This window comes from Miniopterus natalensis, chromosome 6 (assembly GCF_054644295.1).
Source record: "Miniopterus natalensis isolate mMinNat1 chromosome 6, mMinNat1.hap1, whole genome shotgun sequence".
Taxonomy (NCBI): domain Eukaryota; kingdom Metazoa; phylum Chordata; class Mammalia; order Chiroptera; family Miniopteridae; genus Miniopterus; species Miniopterus natalensis.
Genome location: NC_142086.1, coordinates 54,430,954 through 54,457,351, shown reverse-complemented (window position 1 = coordinate 54,457,351; position 26,398 = coordinate 54,430,954). Strand labels below are relative to the sequence as shown.

At 40.0% G+C, this 26,398-nt stretch overlaps 1 protein-coding gene across 7 annotated transcripts; it reads left to right on the top strand.

The window, feature by feature from the left end:
* Window positions 1–12,257: 12,257 nt before the first annotated feature.
* On the top strand, window positions 12,258–26,158 carry FETUB (fetuin B). 7 transcript variants are annotated; one of them, XM_087817899.1, is made up of 7 exons: window positions 12,258–12,482; window positions 12,828–12,938; window positions 14,233–14,320; window positions 16,243–16,406; window positions 17,138–17,239; window positions 24,855–24,938; window positions 25,859–26,158. In XM_087817899.1, exons 1-7 carry the CDS (start codon window positions 12,258–12,260, stop codon window positions 26,156–26,158), a joined length of 1,074 nt encoding a protein of 357 aa, XP_087674025.1. The 7 variants fall into 7 exon arrangements, with proteins under 7 accessions (XP_087674025.1, XP_087674023.1, XP_087674022.1 ...); XM_087817897.1 differs by having other exon boundaries at window positions 25,769–26,158; XM_087817896.1 differs by having other exon boundaries at window positions 25,757–26,158.
* The last annotated feature ends 240 nt before the right edge of the window (window positions 26,159–26,398 follow it).

The following is a 26,398-nucleotide window of genomic DNA, read 5'->3' as shown; positions in this document are numbered from 1 at the left end:
CTCACCTTCCCTAATTACTATGCCCTCCACAGCATCCTTTCTACCCTCACATCAGCCTCACCCTTTCCACTGACCTCAAAGACTTTCACATAATCCCCTTGATCCTGCATTGCTCCCAAGCCACCTCCCCATCCCTCTGCTCCCCTTTACCATCAAACTTCCTTTTAAAAAAATGTTTACTTATTTTTTTACTGCTGCACACCCACTAAAGAAAATTTGGGAAATACCGAGAAGCTGAAAGAATAAAAAAGTGCCTCCTATAGTCAGTCCTATGTCTCAGATACAAACACTATGAACATTTTTGTCTTGTTTTCAGTCTACCTCCCAGCCCTTTTAGAAAGCACCTCTGTGCTTTATGCAGTATATTACCCTGTAGTTTCAATAGTCTATCCAGCTACTATGCTTTTAACTTAACATTATAACATAAACATTTCTGTCCCTATATAGGCCTCACAAACATAATTTGTAATGACTAGTCAGTATTTTAGCAAATGGACATACCATAGTTTACTTAACCATTCTCCTGTAGTTGGACATTTAGGTGGTTGCTACTTTTTTACAGTTGTAAGTGGTGTGGCAGTTGTTAACCACAAGACAACAGGCCTAAAATGGAGTTGGTTATGCTAACTCTCACATCACCAAACCAAGACAACTTAATTACAGTTTTGGCTCTTCCAGAAATGAATTTTTAAACTAATCAATCAGGAGTCTCCTGACCAGTACTAGTTAGGTAATGTGCCTGGTAGACCCCTGCCACCCCCTAAAGGAAAGTAACTTTGCAATAACTATCCTGCTTTTTTGCAGGCTGAATTCATACTAGGATTCAATATGTCATATCATTTGATTGGATATTATGTCTGTTTCACTCTAACTTCAAAATTCTAAATTTTGCACTCTTTCAACCTGGGCTTAACCTAAATGAACTTTTTTTTTTTTAACTGCAATTTGTTTTCACCCCCAACACTCCCCTGAAACTATTGATAGCACAAGCCACCAGGCACCTCCTGGGTGCTGAATCCAATAGACACATGTTTAGTTTTTTTTTATTTTTGTTCAAGTCCTTGGGGTCATCTGACCCTCTGACTACCCCTTTCCTTTTTTAATTCAATCCTTCCTTGTCCATGGAGCCTGACTTTCTCCTCTGCAGCCTTTCGATCTCAGGCATTTTATTTTTTTTAGCTCATTGTCCTCTGCTTGTCCCTCCTTGTGCTGTAAATATTAGTTTTTTTTAGAGTTTCACCTTGATAGTTATCTTATTGCCTTACCTGCCCTCCCAGAGTGAGATCATCACTGTCATGGTCTTAGCCTCCACGTTGTACTGATGATGATCTACTCAGCCCCTTTAAGCTTCAGTTCCATATATCCAACACCTCTTACAAACCTCACTTAAAGATCCATCAGGCCCTTCAAATTTAACAGTCCCAAACTCGGTTCTCCATCTATTCTCTTTCCAAATCGGCTCCACTCCTTCGATGGCAGCACAGCTCCTCAGCCCTGTCATTGAGTCTGAAACCTCTGTCATTCTTGACCCAGCCCTCCTCCTCACTGCCATATTTCATGGTTCACTAAGTCTTTATTTTATACATATCACATCCACCCCTTCCTCTCTGTTTGCACTGTCAATTCTGTCTCTGCAGCAGCATCACCTCCTACAGGTCTCCCTCTGACTGTATCAGGATTCAACTAGAGGAGGTATTACAGGGAATTGGCTTAGCGATCATGCCCCCTTATTGTGGGATCTGGATAAACAGGACCCTGTAAGGCTGTATCTATCTGATTCTGGGCAGGTGCTCAGGAAGAGATGATCAATGTGAAGTTGTGGGGGAGGGTCGAGAGCAGGCTGGAACCCACAAGCATGAACTGGAAACCCATGAGGATAGACTGACACTGTGATTGTTCTCTTGCCTCTGGTCCTGGTGATGAGGGTACCCTGCAGAAGCTGGCATCATTTATCACTGCTACTTGGAGCAATCTTTCTGAGAACCAAGCCTTTAAAACCCTTCTGTGACTCCCCAGTGCTTTGAGAGTATTATACTTGGTAGCTTGTTATTACCTCTTCATTCCCCTTCTTACCTCTTCCTTTTTGCCTTTTAATTTAAACACACACATACACACACATGCTCAATTCATATAAAACTGCAGTAGGGAAAAATTACCTATAATATTTGGGGCTTGGTTTATTTAAAATTAACAGTATTTCTAAAGTTCAGCTATTTAACTCCACAAAAGGAGAACAACTGAAAAGCTTATGTCATTATCTGCTAACTATAGAAAAGGCTGAGAATTGTCACAAATCATGAGTCACAAGCCAAGTATCTGCCATATCACAGGGAGATTCCATTCTAAGGAGTTGTGACCCTGTGATCCTACACAGGGCCCTCCCTGTAGTCACTGACTGGTCATTTGCAATTTCATGGTATCTGTTGCCTGCCACATGACACTGAAGCAAATGATTATCCAGTTGTTACAATAAAATGGATTGAAAAATAAGCACTCATTTAAAAAGCCTTTTAGAACATTTCTGCATTTGGATTCACTGGTATTTAGATTCCCGGTATAATTCCCCTGAATCTGCTTGCTCCCACTTCGAGGTCGTGAACATGTGATCCCTCTGCCCTCCCACACTTCTTGGAACTAACTACTATTCACTCTTCAACGCTTATTTAAAATGTCACCTGCTCCAGGAAATCTTTGCTAGTTCCTGTTGTCCCCTCTGTCTGTCCAGGCCAAGGACAAATGTTACCCCTAGACTTTCTTTTGTCTCGACTTACCATACTGTATTCCAATCTGCTCCTCGAGGCAAGGAATATGTTTTCTTTTTTTTTCTTTTTTAATATATTTTTATTGATTTCAGAGAGAGGAAAGGAGAGGGAGAGAGAGAGAGACAGAGACATCAATGATGAGAGAGTCATTGATTGAGCCCTCAACCAGGGCATGTGCCCTGACCAGGAATCGAACCCTGATCGCCTGGATCCCAGGTCGACTCTCAACCGCTGAGCCACGCCTGGCCGGGCAGGAATTTGTTTTCTTAATTCTGTATTTCCAGCTTCTAGCATTGTTCCAGTCACAGAGTAATGACATTACTCACTGGAGAAAAACTTACTGTATTGGTTGAATGGAGGAACCTCCTTCTTACCCTCCAAAGTCCTGATTTATCTGTCCACTGAGGAGCTGAGAAACCGCAGCTTGGGACATTCAAATGAAGATCATTTGCTAGTGTTCTATATACTGTTGGTGTGAATACTATTTGTTATTATTTGTTTGGAGAGCAATGTGGCAAAGTATTTCAAAAACTTAAACATTAAGAATTGTCTTTAACCCAGTAATCCCATTTCCAGACATTTGTACTACGGAAATAATTAAGGATGTGAACAAAGATTTACTCACAGGACTATTAATTGTAGCATCATTTTTAACAATAGATAATTGGAAACAATCTACACATCTATCAAAGAGAATTGGTTTGAATAATTGAACCAACTGTCAGTGGACAACTATGTAGTAACTAAAAATTAAGTTGTACAAGTGGGTTTATTTATATGTTAAGATGTTCACGATCTAGTGTGGGATTTTAAAAGCAAGTTACAATATAGTAGAGACAGTATGACACTATTTTTATATAAAAATTTGCATGATATATACATAGAAGAAAATCTAGAAGGATCTCAATCAACTGTTAACAGTGTAATAGAATATTGTCATCTTCTTTACTTTCTGTTTTTTATTTTTTATTTTTCTAAATGCACATAAATTGCTTTGATAATATCCTTTTAATGAGAAAAATGTTTAAGTAACTTGTATTTAGTTCTCTAAGCCCTCCACCCAGCTCCATTAATAGACATAAATGCTTCTGGACCAAAAGGAAAAGAAAAAAATTACCAAGTATTAAGACTTATGATTGGGTGGGCATGTATTACATGCATGATCACGTTTAGTCCTGTGAAATATGCATGTTGTCCCCATTTTTACTGATAAAAAAAACTGAGTGTCAGAGAAAATAAATTGCACCTGTGCTTGAAGCCACACAGCTCATGACAGATCCCATCCAACAGGTCTATCCAACTACAAGCTCTGGCCTTTCCACTGCACCACACAGCAGAGGCCCTCTTGGGACTGCCTACCTCTAAGGCCAGTGCCCACACTGAGAGGGGTGGAAAGAAATCAGTCCCTGATGTCGTTCTCCTCTGATATAAGCCCACCAGAGGCCAGGAGCCCTCGCGTTGGCAGAAACTGGGTCAAAGCTGTAGGGGCGTATATTTGTTTTGCACTGTGGTTAATGAATAATAGTCTGAGTGTTGACCCAACAAGATCCACAATGAAGCAGAACAACAAATACCAGAGAAGAACCCTGGCTTAGGGAGCCCTGGCTGGATGTATTTGTCTTGGGCAGGTCATCTAATTTCTCAGATCTGCAATTGTGTCATTTACAGGAAGTGGGTATTTGCCTGTTCATTTCTAAGGACACTTCAGTCTCCATTGCTCTACACATCTGTGATAAGATACACATCCCATAAACACGTAGGAAGGGCATCTTCTTAAGAGAAGACGGACAGGAGCATGTTTCCAGTGTCTCAAAGACTTCAGTTTCACCAGCCCTCAGAGAGAGATCCTTATTCTTATTTTCAAAATGAAGAAACTGGTTCTTAGAAAAGTTACAGAGGCAATTTCCTACGTCTTTCTTATTCTAAGAATCTGTGATTTCACGGTAACTTCCCAGTTTTCAAGAAAATTAGAGAGGGATAAATTAATGCTTTCTCTGGCAGAGAGGCAAAAAGCTGGCACATCTCTTTCCTCTGACAGAGCCACAGAAGTCTCTGCCCAGCTCAGCTGCGAGTTCTTTAGGCTGGCTCAGGAGATGCCAGACCAAATCTTTCTTAAAGGCACATTCCTCAAAGTTTATTTATTCTTTACTTATGACCAAGAAAAATAACTGAATCTTGCAGAGCGTCATCTCTTCCTAGGAATCCTTAACAGTGTGTGTTCTCTGTGTACTTTAAATGCCTGAGTCATGAGACTTAACACCCAGTACAGCCAAGATATAGCTTAGAGTCCCCAGAACTTCTCAACTGTGTCTTGAAAGTGGAAAAAAAAAATTAACAAACTTTGTGAACATTGAAAAGTGGTAAGGTCATACTCACAAAGAAAATGACTTCAGAAAATTTGTTCTCTGTCATTTTCTACTAACCGGAAGATACCGGTGCAGTGTGGAAGGGGCAGAAAATGTTAAATTCTACCTACTACTTCTCTGCTAATCCAGCCTTGTACTCTCATTCCTCTGCCCCACTCTGTTCTCCTCACTCACCCTTATCCTAATAGTACCAACAGGAACTGCTCAGTTCAGCTGGTATGTGGTAATTACCAGCAACAGGCATAATTGAGGTGTTGCATCCTGAAGAACAAAACCCTCACTCCTGTCTCTAATGCACTACAATCAGGGTTAATTGGCAATCGTTTCTTCTCCGTGCTCATAGCTGAGCTTCCACCAAAAGAAAATGTGCTAGAGCTGCAGCCCTCGGTGAGAATGGGTCATGCAATCAAGTTCTGGTTGTTAGTTTGGCAGATGTTACCACACTGAGGTATTAGAAGGGACACATGCTTTGGGTGATATAGTCACCAAATGGGAATGAAGATACCTCCCAACAAGGTATCTCATGAGGATTAGTGTAAGGACCTGGCACTCAGCAGTGCTGGCACGCAGTAGGCTCTCAGGGGTGCTGCTTCCCCTCCCATCTTTGGTCAGTGCATCGGCAGTGATGGTTAGAGTATAATTTAGCAATAAATCCACCCATTGGGAATGAAGCCCATGAGAACCAGTACCTCTGGCTGAAGGAAGCCATCTACTGGGAGGCCACACCCTCCGAGTTGGCTTCTTAAGGTATTGGTGAGGTCACTGGGGAAATGTCCAGATCTGGTCGACGTGCTGGATGGCTCTTCAGAAAGAGACTGTCACTAACTAAAGTTAACCTTCTGCCTAGGACCCCACCTATAAAGCAGGAACCAGGATGTGTTAGTGGCAGCGGAAGCCACTAATGAAGGTTGTGGCTCTGCCAAGCGCATTGTTGCCTGGTGCGCTGAAGTGATCATGCAACCTGGCTGCAGGATATAAAAGGGTGATCAGAGAGGAAGAACTTGTCAGTCTTTGTCCAGCCTGGCTCTGGAGACGCTGGAGAGGCATCCCTCCCCAGTGTAAACGAACCACCAAGGCTTCTGGTTTAGACAGCAGTTGCTTGTGCATACGGTCAGTCTGAGTCAGCCCCCAGGCCTGAGTGACCCTGGGTTCTCAGGAAAGCCTGCAAAGCTCAGGCATCCTTGACATCTCTTCATAAACTGACACTGCTGCCTCCAACCTCCTTCGCGACAGTGAGTATGAGACGTGGGTTTGGAGATCCTACCTGCCTTCCCTTCTTATCTTTTAGATTCTCTTTGGTGAGGTGCTGACAGCAAACCGTGTGCAGGTACTTCTGTGTGATCGCACCTTATCCTCACATCCATCCATCCTATGGATACACTGTGGCCTCAATGTATCAGTGAGGAAGCTGAGATGCAGACTGAGAAGCCTTTGTCACACAGCTGATGAGAGGTAGAGCTGGGATTCCAACCCAGGCTTGTTTGAGCCCACAGTCTGTGCTTTAGGCCACAACACCATAGGGATTCTTGGAGAAAATCCCACTTTTGATGTTGTAAGGCCAATTTGTCCCAAGAATATATAATCCTCACTGAGGATATGTTTTTATTGATTTTTAGATAGAGAGGAAGTGGGGGAGAGAGACATCCATGTGAGATAGAAACATTGATGGATTGCCTCCTGCACATGCCCTGACTGGGAATCAAACCCACACTTTGGTGTACAGGACAATGCTCCCACCAACTGAGCCACCCAGCTAGGGTGCTCCAAGAATATCTTTGCTACCGAAAAATGAGCTCTAAACATTCTGAGTTTTTTCATACATTGCCTAAATAGGATTGATAAGACAGGAAGAGAGGTTCCAGATGCAGGGTACTTTAGGAGACAGACTGCCAAAAGGTGGCCTGAAACTACTGAGTGGATTGGCAGTGACCAATACCATCCAGTTTATAGAGGAGACAGTGGAAAGAGTTGAAAGGACAGAAGGTAAACTATGTAATTCACATTTATTGCTTTTATTGTTCCTGCTCCCACTTCCTTGGACACCCTCCTTTCCTTACCCATCAGGCAAACTCCTATTCGTCCTTCAAGCCTCAGACAGAATGTAACCTCCTCTGAGTAGTGACTTCCCCAGCAGAGCTAGTTTCTCCCCCTGTTGCTTTCTTGGTACCCACTCACTGAGGGCAAGAACTATGCTTCTTCTTGAAAGCCATATAGGCTAGACAAAAACCCTGGCTATAAGACTTTGGGCAAGCTACTTCATCTTGCTGGTCCTCAGTTTTTCTCATCTGTAAAATGGGAATAACACTGGCACCTACAGCACAGCCCTGGTTTGGTTGTGGACCTTAAATGAGAGAAGGAACACAAAGTGCTTAGCACAGGGTTGGTCACACACTGAGAACTCATCATTGTTATTTATCACATATTTGTAACACTGGGCCTTTGCAGCGTATGGAGAAGATATTCATTCAGGGTTTGTGGAAGGAAGAAAAGATTAAGGAGAAAGGGAAAGAGAGAAACAAACAAACCAGTTGCAGAGATCACTTCTAACCGGGTCAAAGCCAGCCTGATATTTTGGACCTGTGGCTGCTGCACAACTTTCCTAAATACATAGCCCACCGTCTCAGGTCAAGACATGTTACCTATATTTCTAACTCCCAGAGACCTAATCCCATGCACCACACCTCACCCCGCTCTGTAGAAAACAATGCCTCACCTGCCTGACCTGTGTTCTGAAACCTGTCTTAAATCGCTGCCCTGAATCACACCTGTCAGCAGGAGGGGATCCAGGAGGCCTGGTACCACTCCCTCCTGGATCAAGAAAAATCAAGTCCCTTTTTCTCCTAACCTGGCTCACCTAGTGGTGACTCCATTCAGGTAGACTGGGGAAAAGCGGCCAGGGGAGTCTTGGGATCTGCACTGTGTGAGACAAGGTAAGGACACAAGGAGCAGTCATAGTACTGACAGCAGACGTAGTCACTAGGTGTTCTGTGTGCCAGGGCTGTGCCAAACACCTGGCATGCATTTCCCCGTAACCAGTCCTTACTGCATCCTCAGGAGAGGGGCTCCTGGTGCCTTCCTCTGACAGGGAGGAGCCTGTGCAGTCTAATCAGGTGGCCACATGTGACTATGGAACACCCTAAATGAGTATGAACTGAGGCATGTGGTAGTGTTAAACAAAGAATGCAAACTACCTCATTCATATTTTTATATTAATTACAGATGGCAATGATAATATTTTTAATATATCGGGTTAAGCAAAATATTAAAATTCATTTCATCTGTTACTTTTTACTTGTTTAATGTGGCTACTAGAAAATGTAAAATTAAACATATGACTTGCACTATGCTTCTATTGGAAAGCACTGGATTAGAGGATTATCCTAAGCCTGAACCCAGACTCAAACCCTGGGTGACCTGTGTCCACGGCCTTGCTCTTCACTCTGCCCTGAAACTTCACTTCTTCACTGGTACTGGAATTGTCCCCACACTTGCTGGGGACCAAGCATAGGTGTTCCTGGAGTGGAGCTCCCAGGAAAAGAGAAAATATGTCCCTTCTTTCTACAAGTGAGTGCAACTGGCGTGTGTGTGTGTGTTTGTGTGTGTGTGTGTGTGTGTGTGTGTGTGCTGGGAGTGCTGCTGTTTTATGGACAGAAAACTAAATGTTGTGATATACCCAGTGTCTCAGACCCCCTACCAAGCAAATGGCAGAGATGAAATTTAAACCAGGTCTGTCTGACCCCAAAGACTGGCCTATTCCCCCTGCCACCTCACCCAGGGCTCCCATACTTCACAACCTAGAAAGGGGCTGGGCTCAGGTTGTTTGAGACTGGGTTGAAAGCTGATCCTGGGCGGTGGTGAACAAGTTCCATTGTATTCAGGGACTGATATCTCCTGGAAATGGAATGAAGTCAGGTAAAGAGAAAGGCAGGGATGCCCTCGCATCAGGATCGAAAGGGCTCTCAGCAGTTGTGTGGTTCTACACCTGACTTCACAGGTGAGGAAACTGGGCTTCAAAAGGCTTACGCCACTTGCCTTTGGTCACACAGTTAAGGGCCGAATCAGGACGTTGGGACAAATCTGATTTATTCTCCCATCAGTGTTTAATCTCCCTTTAAAAAAATTTTTTTTTAATTTTTAAATTGAATGTATTGGGGTGACATTGGTTAATAAAATTTTATATGTTTCAGGTGTACAATTCAATGAGACATCATCTGCATATTGCATTGTGTGTTGTGTGTTCACCACACAAAGTCAAGGCCCCTTCCACCCCCATTTATCCCCCCTATACCGTCTTCTGCTTTCCCCCACCCCTTCCCCTCAGCCCACCTTTCATTTCAATCGCAGTAAAGGCCTTCACAGATGCACATTCGATGCACTTCCTTAGGCCTCAGACTGTTTCCTCCTGTTGGGCCCCTCTCCATTCTTGTTTCCCAGTCCTTCCCAACCTCTTTCGCCTACATCACTCCAGCCCTGAGAACGTTTGTTCACTCACTGGCTGCAAATCTTTGTTGTACCCCAGAATTTGAATGTCTAGTTTCCATGCCCATTTCTGGTTTTTATACCCATTTTCCTAGTGTTGCTCCTGTTTGAAAACAATGTTTAACATCCATCTCTAAGGAGCTGGGATCATTAAATTTGGGTTTGTAAATCAAGCCTGGAAACTGTTGATTGGCTTGTAGAAATTAGTTAAGAGCTGTATCTTATTAATCTAATTACCTTTATTAACCCTTGATTCCAGAGAGCCTGACACAGTTCCTGGCATTGTGGAGGTGCTCAATAAGTGCTTGTGGAATTTTAAGTAACTACCGTAATTATAACAAAGCTGCCACTGTATGCCACATGTGGGTCTAGCCCTCCATGCACATAATCTCCTATGAAGCGGGTGCTATGATGAGCCCATTTTACAGATCTGGCTACTGAGGGTTATAGTAGTTTAGTGGCTTTCAAGGTTTATTCAGTTGATAATTAAAAGGGTTACAGTTAGGCTACTGCTATAATGCTTGGTTTGTTAAAAAGAATTCTAAACTAGAAGTTTTCTGTACTGGTTCTGCCGCTAATTCAGTTATGATTTTGGTTTAGGCACACTCCACCTTCCTACACCTCAGTTTTTTTGCCTGAGATACATGCTGGTTAGATTCACTAAATTCCTATTAAGGGGACTTTTCAGTGATTCTATCTATATACTGCCACCAAATGACCTACAATGCCATAACTTGGTTATCAAATGAGAAGAAACTATTTTCCACTCAACTTTTTAATAAAAATTTAAATTGTATCACAGCAGCTAATTACAGTAATCCTAACTAGCAACACAAATCATTATATTTAAGTTCAGTGTGAAAGTAAATTTTTAGATAAACATAGATAATATTAAATGCCTTGCTTATGTTTAGTTCACTGTTATCAGTCATGGCTTAACACACCTTGAATTTTGGTTTAGGCCAGAGTGAACTTTTTATTTTTAATCCATTTAAAATATCTTTACTTCCAGCCTAAATCTTCATAATGCTGAACAGTTTCTTATCAAAAACCCTCACAGATAGCCATCTTTATCTACTAGTGCAATATATCCCAGACTGTATTTTGTGGGTTAATAAGTATTACGAAGACCTCTCTTCTAGTCAAATAATGTAGGACATTGTGGTATAAATAGGTTTCTTTACCTCAAAGCTTTGGAGAGCTGTTAATATCTAACGTGTGTTGAGAAGGTGTGAGACTGTACACCTATGATAAGTTCCCAAACTTATCTGAGCACAGAACACTGAGGATGGGGTGGGAGGTGGGGGTGAGGCTGGGGAAGGCGTGGAGTGGGGAACACATCTCATAGACTAGGGTTCTATGGAATAACTTCTGTGTTATTCTAATCTAGAAGCTTCCCCCCAGTTTTGGCTCTTTCCTTTTATGACAAACTACCTCTGTGTGTGTGTGTGTGTTTGGTTTTTTGTTGTTTTTTAATCCTCACTGGAGGATACTTTTTCCATTGAGGGGAGGAGAAACATTGATATGAGAGAGACGCATAGATTGGTTGCCTCCTGCATGTGCCCCAACCAGGGCAGGGGATTGAACCTGCAACTGAGATATGTGCTCCTGACCAGGAATCAAACCCGTGACCTTTAGGTGCACAGGACAATGCCGTAACCACTGAGCCACATGGGCCAGGGCTGTGTGGGGCTTTTTTTAATAGCAAGTTTTTAAAGATATTTGTGTTTTGTACAGTTTGAATTAGTAGAAATTTCCTGAACCCCAAGTAGAAGCTGAAAGAGAAAAACAGGAGTCCCAACCTTGTGGGACTTACTGGTATTCCAGCCTACCTGCCAATCATTATCTATCTCTGAACAATACTATTAGGTTTTAGTTCCCTTATGAGTTTGTTTCCATACAGCTTCATAGAAGAAGAATAGATTTGGTGTATGACGAGTGAACTATTTATATACCATTCTTTTTTTCTTTTTTTTAACTTAAATGAAGTCTTTGTTTTTAAAAAAAACCCAAAGGAGACTACATAGACCACTTCCTAGCCAGATCCCAAAGGGCTTTAGGAATCTCACCAGTCTTTCATGTAGGTGATGTGGGTTAGAGCCTTTTTTCCTGATCTAACAAGAATGGTGAATGTGGTAGGTCAGGCAGGAAGTGTGAATTCACTGAGCACCATTGGCCAATGACCCTAGGGTCCAAGCCTGGAATAACTGTTAATGTGGCCAAAGACATCAACTGGAGGGAAGGTGCTAGGGGAAATGGGAGAATGGGACAGTCTGCATATTCTGATTCAGTTGGAGACCTGAAGGAAAACCAGAATCCAGTCATGACCTGCTAGGGGCCTTGACCCAAGTGTTTGTTATGATTTCTTAGGAAAAGGTTAAGATACATAAGTTTGCTTACATGTACACATGAATATGAGATTACTCAGGAGTGTAAGGTTAGAAACATTGGCAAATCCCATCCAAAGTGCTGGCTCAGGGAAATTCACATTTAAAGTTTAACGAGATAAAATGGGACCTTATGTTTTAAATTCTGGTCCAAGGTTCAGATTGTGATTACAGAACTGCTCAAATTGGCCTTACAGAGCCCTATAAGTATCCCATCCTTGTAGCTCCACATATTGAACCATCTGTGTCTTGTTTCCCACAGAATGGGTCTGCTCCTACCCCTGGTGCTCTGCGCCGTGGCCGTGTGCTGCTCTACTAGATCTGTGCCCGTGCAGGTGCCCAGCGGATCCCTTCTCCTCCCCCATGGCTGCAATGACTCAGATGTGCTGGCTATAGCGGGACTTGCCCTGCAGAACATCAACAGCGACCAAAAGAAAGGCTATGTGCTGAGCCTCAACCGAGTGAGCAATGTCCAAGAACACAGGCAGGCAAGTGACAGTCCCCTATCTGAGGCAGGTGTCTGCATAAGCTTCAGTGGCTGGCCAGGGGGTGGAAACCCAGAGACACAAGTTGGCAGGTGCTTTCCAAATTGGAAAACTGCTGAGAACTCTGCTCCCCTCTGCTATGTTGTGCTACATGCTCTTACTGTTACTAGGAACAAGTGCTAATAGTATCCTGCTCTGACACTTGTCCAGTGTCCCACAGTTTATAAGAAATCATCACAAATAAAGTAGTCTCTGGTCCTGCCATAAACCAGAAACATTTTTAGCCAATCTTTATGGGGTTCTGCTTCATGTGGACTGTGGTACATTTTTTTTCACCCCTTCCCATAGGATGGTTTGGGATCTCTGTTCTATCTCACACTGGACGTGTTAGAGACTGACTGCCATGTGCTAAGCAAGAAGTCGTGGAAGGACTGTAAACAGAGGCCCCTTCATGAATCGGTAAGTGCTTGAGTCCCGGGAGCTCTAGGGGAGAAACTAGGTGTCCTCTGTCTACAGGGTGAAGATTGTTCAATGTGTGCCATCTTTTAAATGTCCTTCTTTATAATCTCTTGGGCATGGCACCCATGTGGTTATTACAATTCTATTTGACAAAACAGAGTTTAATCAGAGGTATTTCTGAGCATCCCATTGGGTTATGACCCCCAAATTGTTTCCTACTTCCAAGACCCTTTTGTAGGCTCCAAGCCTGTGTTTAAATTGTGAGAAAAAGATCTGAGCTGTAGTGCTCTGGATGTGTGTTTAAGGAAGACTGTGGAAGCAGTAAAGGGCAAGCTCTTTTATTGGTTTTATTTTGCTTTATTTTGTTTTAATGAACACTAATATGAAGTCTGAGGCTGGAGAACGGAAGGGCTTACAGTATAGGAGCTCTCAGAGGTGCTGTGGAAGGATTTCCTGGAATCATAGAACCTAAAGGGCCTGAGAATTGATCCATTGAAGAGGCTTGAAAATAATCAATTTTTATCTGTTAACAATTATCCTGAGTTATTTCCATTAATTGATATGACGCTTTTGAGTACATGACAGTGTTTAGAAGTAAACTACTTGATCAAGATATCTTTTCTAATCATTTAACTAAATTTGTCAAACTGTACCTATCTGATTTTGAAGAGGTGTTTCTGAGATTCCCATTTACCCTGTTGTGAATCATATTTGTTAAGGTGACACTAGTTACTGTAACACATATCCAAAAAAAGTACATACTGATTCCAATATGATAGAAGTTTACTTCTTTCTCATATAAAGTTCCAAATAGAAATTCCTGCTCAAGAGGAGGCTTTCCTCTAGGAGTGACTGGAGACCTAGGTTCCTTCCGCATCGTGGTTCTAGACTCTGCCACCTTCAACTCCTGGCTTCTGTGGTCACCATGCTCATCGGCACCAAGCTATAGAAAGAGAAAAGGCAGGGAGGGGAGATCGCACATGGGAGATCTTCATGGGCCAGGCCTGGAAGTGATTACAGCCACTTCTGCTGACCTTCATGTGGTTAGGACTTAGTTATACACAGTGACATCTACTCATGAGGGAGGCTGGGAAATGTAGTCTAGCTGTGTCCCAGGAGAAGGTTAAATTTTTTGATGATCAGCTGGCAGTTTTTCACACCCAAAGCCACCAAAATTGACCTTAAGTTTTTTGTTATTTAAAAATAAAATGTCCAATTTCATTTTGGGGGGGGGGTTATTTGACAAAGTTAGAGTTTGTACCATGATGTCATAAAATGTGTTTGTTGGTTCCAGGTTTATGGTCAATGCAAAGCATTATTTTACGTTAACAAGCCAAGAAGAGTTCTTTATTTACCTGCTTATAACTGTACTCTTCGCCCAGGTAAGAGAGCACTCTGATTTTGGTTATTTTAATGAAAGACGAAAAAAGAGAATTAAGCAGGGCTATTCCCAGAGTGAATAAGGTTCTCCTATTCTTACTTCCTATTCATGCCAAGGCCAGGTTCTTAATATATCCAATACTTGTCTCCCCTGTGAAATTCAATTTGTACTGCTCTTCTTCCCATAATTTGTCTTCCTAAATCACCTGTAATACTTTATTCATGAGTATTGAATTAAATCCTAAATTTTTAATCTGACATAAATGGGATCATCTCTACACTGGTCCCTAGGCTCCCTTTCTAGCTATCTCTGCCACTACTTCCCTAACTATACCAACTCTGTACTTCATTCAACTGAAAACGTCACTGTTTTCTGAACACACATTGCACTCTTTGCCCAATTTCTCTCCAATTTCTGCATCTCGCTTGTACCTTTCCCTTTGCTGAGGATGCCCTCCCCTGGTACCCTTGCCCTTGGAACCCATATCTATTCTTTAAAGACCACTTTCAACGCTGCTTCTTCCATAATGTTCTTTATTCAGGAAAGGAACAAGCTCTCCTGTTCTCATTCCTATGAAACTTAATGTAACCACTCATGGAACACAGGCCATGCACTGCCTTGATTTGAAGTCTTCCATCTTATTTAATGCAGAATATTTTATGCCTTCTTTCTTCCTGCTAAAACCTTCCTCCAGTTCGTACTGAGTGTAAGGAATCCATAATATTGTTGAATAAATGAGTAAATGAACTAAGAATGAGGCTGGAACTGATGACATTTCAAATATGCACATGCATTCACTCTGGATCCTTCTTTGGAAAGCAAGCATCCAAGACACGGGAAAATCGGATATGGCCGCTTGTCAAACTATTATGTGCATGTGACTCCCCTGGTGGATCTTGTTCAAGTACAGACTCTGATTCCACAGTTCTGTAGTGGGGCCTGGGAGTCTGCATTTCTAACAAGCTTCAGGTCATAACAATGCTGCCGGTTCCTTTGAGGGACATGGCAACAGAGCAAATATTTTATTAGCTGCAGTCTAAGCTTCCTGGTTGTGAAGATAAGACTTACTTAAATTATAGAGCAACAACTAGTAAAACAGATCAGGACTCAGAAGTCACAGGTACCAGAGGTATGGGAGGTCAGAAAGTGACAAGGGGGATAGAGCCACAAGTGACAAGCTGTGGATGTAACTCCCCCATAGTACATCCAAATACATTCAAATAAACCCACAATTGATTCATTGTTTTGCTCTGTAAAACAACTTGCAGACAAGTTCCCAGCTTGATTTTCATACTATTTTGTAACTCCCAGCTCCTCCCAGTCAGAATTCTGGCTGTATCATTAGAATGATTATTCTAACCAATCATACAGTGACTTGGCCAATTTTTGTTTTCTGGCTCATTTGCATTTTCTAACCAGAGAAAGTGTGCTTCCACCTTTCACGTGTCACTCATTCATTCATTCATTCAATAAGCATTTACTAAGCACTTAAATTATCTTAGGTGTTGGAGACTAAAAGGTGAATAAGACATACCAATAATGAAATCCCAACCTTTTAAGACACTCAGCTGCTTTAGAGAGGCAATAATGATAGAAGATATGGAACTATTAATAGGGGAGAAAGTTTTTATATCAATATGAACACGTGTTTTTGAACAAAATTTCTAGCATAAATAAATGTGTGTGAGGTGAAAAAATCTTGCTTTGATTTTTAAATAAATTATGAAAGGAATACATGCTCATTGCAGAAAACTCACTGCTGACAGCTAACTTTCATTCCAGATAATGCCTTTTTCACTTCATCCTTGCTGAAATCATCTCTTTTTTCCCCCCAATCTCTGCTTCTGTTGTGGTCATATGGTTTATAGGATTAAAAATCATTAAGGAGTTTTATTTTTAAACTACTCTCTTTGGCATCAACAGTTTCTCAAAGAAAGATTCAGCTTATGTGTCCTGACTGCCCCGGCCCCGTTGACGTGTCAGATCCCAAAGTTCTGGAAGCTGTCACTGAGACTCTTGCAAAATTCAACAAGGAGAGCACCTCAAAGCAATATTCTCTCTTCGAAGTCATTAGAGCTTCCAGCCAGGTGAGGAGGAAATGCCCAGTTATACCAACAATGTATCTCATGACTGTTGCTATCAATTTCTAAACTGAAAGGAGACTATTAAGTCACTTCTTTTGATTAGAATCCAAAAGCCTTCCTTCACTCCCTACTTTGGTAGACCTGATGCACATTCAGTCATATTTCAGCTTCTACGTTATTCCATGGAATTTCCACAAGAGTTGTGGGATTTGATTTTACCTCTACCTCATTGCCCTTAAGGCACAAATGGAAATGAACTCATAATCTCCTTGGTTTATTCCACCTAGGTTCACTATTTACTGCTACATTTTCATATCTGATTGACCATAGATCTCATTTAGCAAGTGAACTTCTGCTCCATGTTAAGATCCAGAGTGGATGCTGAGTTTTGTGAGTTAAGGGAAATGGAGGCTCATATGTATTTGGATTACATTGACATCTACCATATAACAAAAAATTAATCTATAAGTAAATCTACTTGAAGAAAAATAAGCTCACCCAAGGGTAGGTTTTTAGAGTTCATTCAAATTGTTAAGAAGGGAAGAAAGGTATGCTGATTATGTTTTCTAAATAACAAAATCATAATAAATGGTTTGATAATGGTGGGAATTATAGGGACAACAGGAGACCTGTGTTGACAATGACTCTGGGAATGTATGGTTTCTGTAAATATAATGCTGCCAAACTACATGGAGAAGTTTGATTTTTGTTTCTCAACTCTTGTCTCATACCAGTGGGTGTTTGGCCCCTCCTACTTTGTGAAATATTTGATCAAAGAGTCACCGTGCACCAAATCCCAGGCCAGCAGTTGTGCAATTCAGTCTGGTGACCCTGTGGTGAGTATTCTTGATGTTTTCATAATTAAAGATTTGTGTTCCCAGATCATCTATATGTACATATTGAGCATAAATTACATATGAGCTGTAGTGATGCATAAGACACTTTTCTTCCCCTCAAGGAATGACTGACTAGTTAGAGACTGTGGTGGCCCAGATGCAATAATATTTTATTGTAGTTGCAATTTCCATCAGCAATGTTATGCCTTTGCAGAAAATGATCATAGAGGCTGTCAAATATAGAGAAATCTCCTCAATGTTTGGTGGTTGTCCTAGTTACCTGAACAAATCCAGTTACATTTGGAATACAACATGTTTTATTCCTAGGACCACTCTTTAAGAAGGACAAAGTCAAACAGGATGTCTTAGAAAGAATGCATCCAAGATGGAGAGGGTGCCTTGAAACCATCTGACCTACCTGGTGGGAATGCCAGTTGGCACAATGTGCTGTAACACAATTGGGCAAAATGCATCAAAAGTCTTTTCTCCCTTTATTTACTTATAATAACAGCTTTATTAAGACATAATTCACACACCATAAAATTCACCCTTTTACAGTATACAATTCGGTGGCTTTTTTGTCTGTTCTCAGAGTTGTGCCACGCCCATTAGTATCTAATTTTAGAATACTTTCATCAGCCTCCAAAGAAACTCCATACTCATTAGCAATCATTCTCTTTGCCTCATTACCCAAGCCCATGGAAATCACTAATTGATTTGTTATCTCTATGACTTTAACTTTATCTGAACATTTCATATAATGGAATCATACTGTATGTGGCCTTTGGAATCTGTCTTCTTTCACTTAGCATAATGTTTTAAGGTTTATCCATGTTGTAGAATGTACTAGTGCTTCATTTCTTTTAATTATCAAATAATATAAATTAATTGTATGGATATACCATGCATCGTTTATTCATCACTTGATGGATATTTGGGTTTCCTCATTTGAGGAATTATGTTGCTATGAACATTTGTGTACAAGTTTTTATGGATGCATATGTTTTCATTTCTCTTTGGTAAATACCTTGGACTGGGATTGCTGGGTCATGTGAGAACTCTCTGCTTAGCCTTTTGACTAACTGAGAAAAGTGGCTGCACCAGTTTCATAAACCCATCAGCAATTTAGGAGAGTTTCAATTTCTCCACACACATGCCAATATTTATTATTATTATCTGTCTTTTTATTATAACCATCTTACTAGGTATGAAGTAATATCTTATTTTGGTTGTTATTTGCATTTTCCTCATGGCTAATGATGTTGAGCATCTTTTAATGTGCTTACTGACCAGCTGTATAAGTTCTTCAGAGAAATCTCTATTTAAATCCTTTGCCCATTTTAAAATTGGCCTATTTATCTTTTTATTGTTGAATTGTAAGAGTTCTGTACATATTCTGGATACAATCCCCCTTATCAGATATATGGTTTTGAAATATTTTTTCCATTGTCTGGATTGCCCATTTTCTTGATGTTCTTTGAAGTACAAAACTTTTAATTTTTATGAAGTCCTACTTCATATTTTTTCTTTTGTTGAATGTGCTTTTGGTGTCATCTAAAAAACCATTGCCTAATCCAAGGTCACTAAGATTTACTCCTATGTATTCCTCTAAGAGTTTTATAGTTTTAGCTCTTATGTTTAGGTCTATGACCCATTTTGAGTTAATTTTTGTATATGACAAGAGGTAGGAGATTCAACTTTATTCTTCTGCATATGGATATCCAAGTGTTCCAGCACTATTTGTTGAAAAGGCCATATCTGCCTTCATTTAATTGCCTTGGCATACTTCTTGAAGATCAATTAACCATAAATTTAAGGGTTTATTTCTATATCCTCAATTTGATTCCACTGATCTATATATCTATTCTTACACCACTACCACTCTATCTTGAATATTATAGCTTTGCAGTAAGTTTTGAAATTGGGAAGTATGAGTCCTCTTTGTTCTCATTCAAGATTGTTTTGGGTATTCTGGATCCCTTGCATTTTCATAATAATTTTAGGATCAGCTTGTCAGTTTCTATTTTTTAAATGGCCACTGGAGCCCTGGCCTGTGTGGCTCAGTTGGTTGGAGCATCATCCCGAGCAGCAAAAAATTGCAGGTTCAATTCCCAGTTAGGGCACATACCTAGGTTGCAGGTTTGATCCCTGGTCAGGGCACATACAAGAGGCAACCGATTGATGTTTTTCTCTCACATCAATGTTTCTCTCTCTCTCCTTTTCTCTCTCTCTCAAATTAATAAAAACATGTCCTTGGGTGAGGATTAAGAAAAAAAAGGTGGTTGGAAATTTAAGAGGGGTTGCATTGAATCTCTAGATCAATGTGGGAGGTATTGTCATCTTAACAATATTAAGTGTTCCAATCCATGAATATGGGATGTCTTTCCATTTGTGTAGAACTTAATTTCTTTCAACAGTGTTTTTTAGTTTTCAGTGTACAAGACTTTCATTTATTTGTACACATAAATATTTTATTCTCTTTGATGCTACCATCATGTATTGGTCTTCTTAATTTTATTTTTGGATTATTCATAGCAAGTTTATAGAAATACAATTGATTTTTATATATTGACCTGTATCTTGTAACCTTGCTGAACTCATTTATTAGTTCTAATAGTTTTCCAGTAGATTTCTTAGTACTTCCTATATACATACAAGATCATGTCATCTGCAAACAGAGATAGTTTATTTCTGCCTTTCCAATCTGCCTAATATTTAAGCAAATTTATTCATTTATTTGCCTAATATTCCTGGCTAGAACTTCCAATGCAATGTTAAATAGAGGTGGGAAGAACCTGTTTTTAGGCAGAAAACATTCAATATTTCATCATTTAATATGATGTTAACTGTAGGGTTGTTGTTGTTTTTTAATATATCTTTATTGATTTCAGGGAGAGGAAAGGAGGGGGAGAGAGAGAGATAAAAACATCAATGATGAGAGAGTCAGCCCGCAACCCAGGCATGTGCCCTGACCAGGAATCAAACCCTGATCACCTGGATCCTAGGTCGATGCTCAACCGCTGAGCCACATCCCGCTGGGCAACTGTAGGTTTTTAATAGATGCCCTTTATCAAGTTGAGAAAGTTTTCTTCTATTGTTAGTTTGTTGTATGTTTTTATCAAGAAAGAGTGTTAGAGTTTGTCAAGTGCTTTTTCTGTGTTAATGAGATAATCATGTGATTTTCCCTTCCCTTAATCTATTAGTATTATATATAACAATGATTGATTTTTGTATGTTAAAACAATCTTGCACTTTGCGAATAAATCCCAATTGATCATGGTGTATAATCCTTTTTACATGTTGCTGAATACCATTTGTCAGTATTTTTTAAAAGATTTTTCATCTATATTCATAAGGGGTATTGATCTGTCATTTTCTTGTGTTATCTGTGCCTGATTTTATTTATTTATTTATTTTATTTTATTTTATTTTATTTTTTAAAAATATATCTTTATTGATTTCAGAGAGAGGAAAGGAGAGGGAGAGAGAGACAGAAACATCAATGATGAGAGTCATTGATCGAGCCCACAACCTGGGCATGTGCCCTGACCGGGAATCGAACCCCGATCTCCTGGATCCCAGGTCGACGCTCAACTGCTGAGCCACGCCCGGCCGAGCTGTGCCTGATTTTAATATGAGTTTAATACCGGCCTCATAGAATGAGTTAAAAAATTTCTCCTTCTCTTCTATTTTATTTTGGAAGAAATTTTTGGTATTCATTCTTCTTTAAATGTTTGGTAGAATTCACCAATAAAGCCATCTGAGCTTGGGCTTTTCTTTGGGAGAAGTTTTTTTGATTAATAATTCAATCTCTTGTAATAAGTCTATTCAGATTTTTTATTTTTTCTTCTGTGAATTTTGGTAGCTTGTGTCTTCCTAAGAATTTGTTCATTTCATCTAAGTTATCTAATTTGCCAGCATACAGTTGTTCATAGTATTTTCTTTTTATTTCTGAAAGATTAGAAGTAATGTACCCTCTTTAATTCTAATTTTAGTTTTTGAGTAATTTTATTCTTGGTGAGTCTAACTAGAGCTTTGTCAATTTATTGATATTTTCAAGGAATCAACTTTCAGTTTTGTTTATTTTCTTTTTTTTTTATCATCTAGTTTATTTCCTCTCTATTCTTTTTTTTTTTTTTTTCCTTTGTGCTTGCTTTAAGCTTAGTTTACTCTTCTTTTTCTAGTTTTCTAAGGTAGAGGTTAGGTTATTAATTTTTAATTTTTTTCTTTTCTTTTTAAATTATTTTTATCAGTTTTAGAGAGAGTAAGGGAGAGAGAGAAACACCGATTAGCTGCCTCCCATATGTACCCCAATTGGGACTCAAACTCACAACCTGGGTATGTGCTATGGCCTGGAATTGAAGTAGCGACCTTTGGATGGTGGGATGGCACTCACCAACTGAGCCACACTGGCCAGGGCTCTTTTTCTATTTTTAACATAAATGTCTATAAATTTACATCTATAAATTTTTAAAAAATATATCTTTATTGATTTCAGAGAGAGGAAGGGAGAGGGAGAGAGAGAGAGAGAAACATCAAGGATGAGAGAGAGTCATTGATCGGCTGCCTCCTGCATGCCCCTTACTGGGGATCGAGCCTGCAACCTGGGCATGTGCCCTGACCAGGAATCAAACCGTTACCTCCTGGTTCATAGGTCGACACTCAACCATTGAGCAACACTGGCCAGGCTATAAATTTTTTCCTAAGGAATTCTTTAGCTTTATCTCAGTAAGTTGTGCAGATTGTGTTTTTGTTTCCATCCATCTCAAAGTATTTTCTAATTTTCTTTGCAATAACTTCTTTGACTAATTGGTTATTTAGGAGTATGTTACTTAATTTCCACATATTTATGAAATTCCCAATTTTCTTCTGTTATTTTATTTCTAAAATCATCTCATTGTGGTTAGTGAATGCACTTTGAATGACCTCACTTGTTAAATTTAAGGTATATCCTGGAGAATGTTCCATGTACACTTGAGAAGAATGCGTATTTGCTGTTGTTAGATGCAGCATTCGGTGATTGTCAGGGGTACCTGGTTTATAACGTGGTGTAAGATTTCTGCTTCTTTTTGAATGTTCTGCATAGCTGTCTTATCCATTACTGAAAATGAGGTTTCCAACTATTATTGTTGAATTGTCTACATCTCCCTTGAATTCTGTCAGTTTTGACTAAAGCACTTTGGAGCTCTGTTGCAGGTCATATATATGTATAGTTGTCATGTCTTTCTAATAAATTGACCTTTTTATCATTATAAATTTTTTTCTTCTCTCTAGTAATAATTTTTGTCTTAAAGTCAATTTCACCTAATATTTGTATAGCCATTCCAGCTGTCTTTTTGTTACTGTTTACATTGTAATTTTTCCCCATCTTTTTACTTTCAACCTATATATGTCTTTGAATGTAAAGTGTATCTCTCAAAAGCCCTTTGTAACCAGTCAATTGAATATTCTCAATTTTCTCAAGGCATAACTGAGAAAACATCTTCACCCTATTCTGTGGAATCTCTTTTTTGCTTGTCAATGACATCTTGGGCAGATCCTATAGCTGTCTGGTTATTTTCAGAAAGAGAAACAATTTCACTTAGGTAATTAAGATTCACTTTCAGGTATTGAGTGTTCAGTGAATTCTGAATCAACATTTCTATCTCACATTCAATACAAAGCTTTTCCCTTTCTGTAGCTCAAACCTGACCTAGAGCTTAAGACCTGATATGAGGAAGGGATTAAGTTCTGTTCTTTCATTTTTTCTTCCTCTCTTGCAATCTTTTACTTAATTCTGGATCTTCCAAGTTTTAAGAAGGATGAGAGAGGAGTAGAGGGAAGAGTACAAAGTCTTTTTGCATAACTAAATCTGCAGTTGTAGTGTTCTCTTGGTCTACACTGGCTCTCTGTGAAACAAGCTCCAGTGCTGGTTCTCTCAGGTGGTACTGGTGATAGTTCATCCAGGGGTCTTTTCCTAGTAAGATGATGTATTCTCTAGCTGACTCCTTGGAACCACCTCTTCTCAGATTTAGCCCCCACATATTTTTTACTATTAAATGCCCTGTATCTGGAAGTCCCTCCAGGTGGGCCCATTCAAAAGAATACTACATATGACATTTGCTTGTCCCATGTAAACCTTACATATTTTTATGCCAGACATAAAAATTACTTATGCCAGACAGTGGAAATAGGTTTCCCCTGCTGCCCTTTCTCCTTACCATAGTAGACTGCCTTATCCAAGATCCTGCTCTTAAAATGCTCTGAAAGAGAAGCAGACCCCAATCTCCAAAGCCCGTATGTCCCTCTAGGATTCACATACCAAGCATGCTCTCAAACTCCCTTTTTGTGGTCCACTCTAGTTTCAGCACCAGGTAGGCCTATGAACTATGGTAGCTCAACAAATCCTAGGCTGAGTGGGAGGGGCCAGGCTTTACTTGATTCTGATACCTGCAGTCTCTCCAGAAGGTTCTCTTAGAGCCCTTTCCCTGTGTAATTTGGTGATGAAGAGGAGAAGGGAAAGACTGAGCCACCATTCCCCAAGAACTTTCTACCTTAGTGGATTTTTGCCACTCTAAAGAATTTCTAATCTTTTCTTCATATAATCTGGAGATGATAGAGTAATATTCAGGCAATCTTTTTAGACATATATTAGTAAATTCAATGTGAATACTGTGTTCTTAAAATTCTTTAGAAATTGAAGCAATGTTTTATTATAACATTCTATTTACACTTGAAAATGTGTATACTTTGTGACTCTAAAATTTCTCTTCCAGTAACTTACCCTAAGGAGTTAACTAGGGATATATGAAAAGATATAGCTTCAATGTTTAAACAAAACAAATGAGATACAATGTGGTGTCTAACAAAAGGGAACTTGTTAAATAACATAGAGGAATATTAGGTAGCCATTATAAAGATCCTAGAAGACTAATTCAATGCCATGAAAGGATTTTCACAATATATTATTAAGTGACAAAAGAGAGTTATAAATAATATATATAGTATAATTCTATTTTCTAGAAAATATATGCATAGAAAAAAGATTACAAAAAAAGAAATCAAATCATTGCAGGAAACAGATACCTTTGCTGCAATTACAGGTCTTTATATTTTCTTTCTGTTAATTCATATTCTAAATAACTACTACATGTGTAATAAGAAAACAAAATTATCTTATTTTTAAAGAAAGAGAAGTTGAAAGAGCTGAGAGTGGTTTTGTCTGAGAAGAGTTAACTCAGGTGGAAAGCACATACAGGGCTGTTCTATATGAAAGTTGAGAACAACTTCTTTAATTGACCAACGGTAGAAATAAGGCCAAGAGGTACACAGTCTATAGACACAGATTTCCATTCAATTTAAAGAATTTTCTAATAAAGTTCGTTCCTCAATAAGTTTTTAATTTCCTGTCATTGGAGGCAATTTAGCCTTGTTTGGGCAATTTAGCCTTGTTTGGGTAGTTACTTGGAGGGATAATCAAGAGAGAATTGGCTCAGAGCCTGCTTATTGCACGGTAGTAGCATAAATATGCTACTTGGCCGTTTGTCCACACAAGCAGAAAGCAACTTAATTTCTGTTTATGATCACTGATAATTGTAAAATTCAAATAACATTGTATCTTCTCTCTTTTTTTTAGCCTGTTGCTGTTTGCGAAGGTTCTCTGAGTAAAAGAGACGTAGAAACGTTTGTCTCCGTGACTTGTAACTTCTTTGAATCACAGGTATGTTCCATTCTAATTGTTTGTCTTCCTGTGAAGAAAAAAGCAGATTATTGATATTTTAGCTGTCCCTACCCCATCCTCTCCTTTTATTTTCCTGAGATCCATGATCACCACTTTATTCAGGCTGCCCTGAGGCCACACCCACAGGATAGCTCATTAAAGACCCGTCACTCTTTGTTTTAGTCAATATGCTCCTACAGAATAATTAAGACTCATTCAGAAATAGGGACCTTAGAGCTTGGATGGCTCAGGCCTCTGAGACATTAAATTCAGTGTCCCAAAGACCCTTATGCTGAACTGAAGGGAGAAGTTGTTTCCATGGAAATATTCAGTCCCTTTCCAGAAGTATTTATTGAGCACTTACTATGAGACAGCCTGGTATAGTTGAAAGAGTCGTTGAACATGGGTTCCAGTCCTGCTCTGAAACCTGTGAGCTATGTGACCATGGGCAAATTCTTACCTCTCTGAGTCATAGTTGCCTCATTTTGAATGGGGTTGCAACAACTACCTCATTCAGTTCCCTGTGAAACAAGTGAGAAGACCTAGATAAAGGGTGCTATATTGGGCCTGGCAGAGAATAAATCATTAGTAAAGGTGACCATTGCTGCCACTCCTAGAAGCAAGAAGACAACTCACTGGGGACTTTGACAAGTCATTTAACTTCTCTGGATCATTGTTCCATTCTAGATTTGTGAGTCTTGCAATCAAGCTTCTACTAGTTTTGGTTCCCCCTGGCCCTTAATTGTTTTGCTTTATAACCCTTTAACCAGAGGCCCTTCCCTCTAGCTGGGCTCCCTTTGAAACATTCCACTAGAAAGGCACAGAACCAGCTTAGCCTGGTACCAGGCACCGCAGAGATTTCCTTGGGGAACATTCCCTTATTGAAAGAGTTTTTATTTCAGGAAAATTCTACTACCCAGCAAAACACAGAACCCACCCACTCATCCTCCAGAGCTGTGCCAAGAGGATCTGTCCAGTACCTTCCTGAACTGGATGATGAGAATTCTGGAGAATCCCAGGAAAATGGGCCTGTTGAGGCCTTCCCTGTGCAGCTGGATCTAACCACAAAACCCCAGGGAGAAACCCTCGATGTTTCCTTCCTCTTCCTGGGGCCTAATAGTGAGCAGCTGGTTGTCCTACCTTTCCCCAAGGAAGAACACCGCTCTGCTAAGTGCCCAGGACCAGCCCAGGATGGCAACCCTCTTGTTCTCCCACCATGAGGACCACACAGAGGATTCCAAGGGAACCCTGTGCCCTGCAGGAGACGGGAGGTAGTGGAGAAGGGAGACAGAGGGAGAGGGTTTGAATGTAGAGAGTGGCTAATAAAATGTGTCTTTTGACTCTTCTTGGTCTCATCATTTTGGCTGGAAGTGGAAACCCTCCACTTGTACCACTGAGCTGCATGCCTCCTAAACCATCCAAGATACCATTCCATGGATAGATAGACTCCTCTTATGTCT

Bases quoted from the DNA above. Each gene is read 5' to 3' on its own strand.
- FETUB (XM_016200185.2), top strand. From the start codon at position 12,258: ATGGGTCTGCTCCTACCCCTGGTGCTCTGCGCCGTGGCCGTGTGCTGC. The intron at 12,483-12,827 runs GCAAGTGACAGT...CCCTTCCCATAG, and splicing joins ATGTCCAAGAACACAGGCAG to GATGGTTTGGGATCTCTGTT. The intron at 12,939-14,232 runs GTAAGTGCTTGA...TGTTGGTTCCAG, and splicing joins AGAGGCCCCTTCATGAATCG to GTTTATGGTCAATGCAAAGC.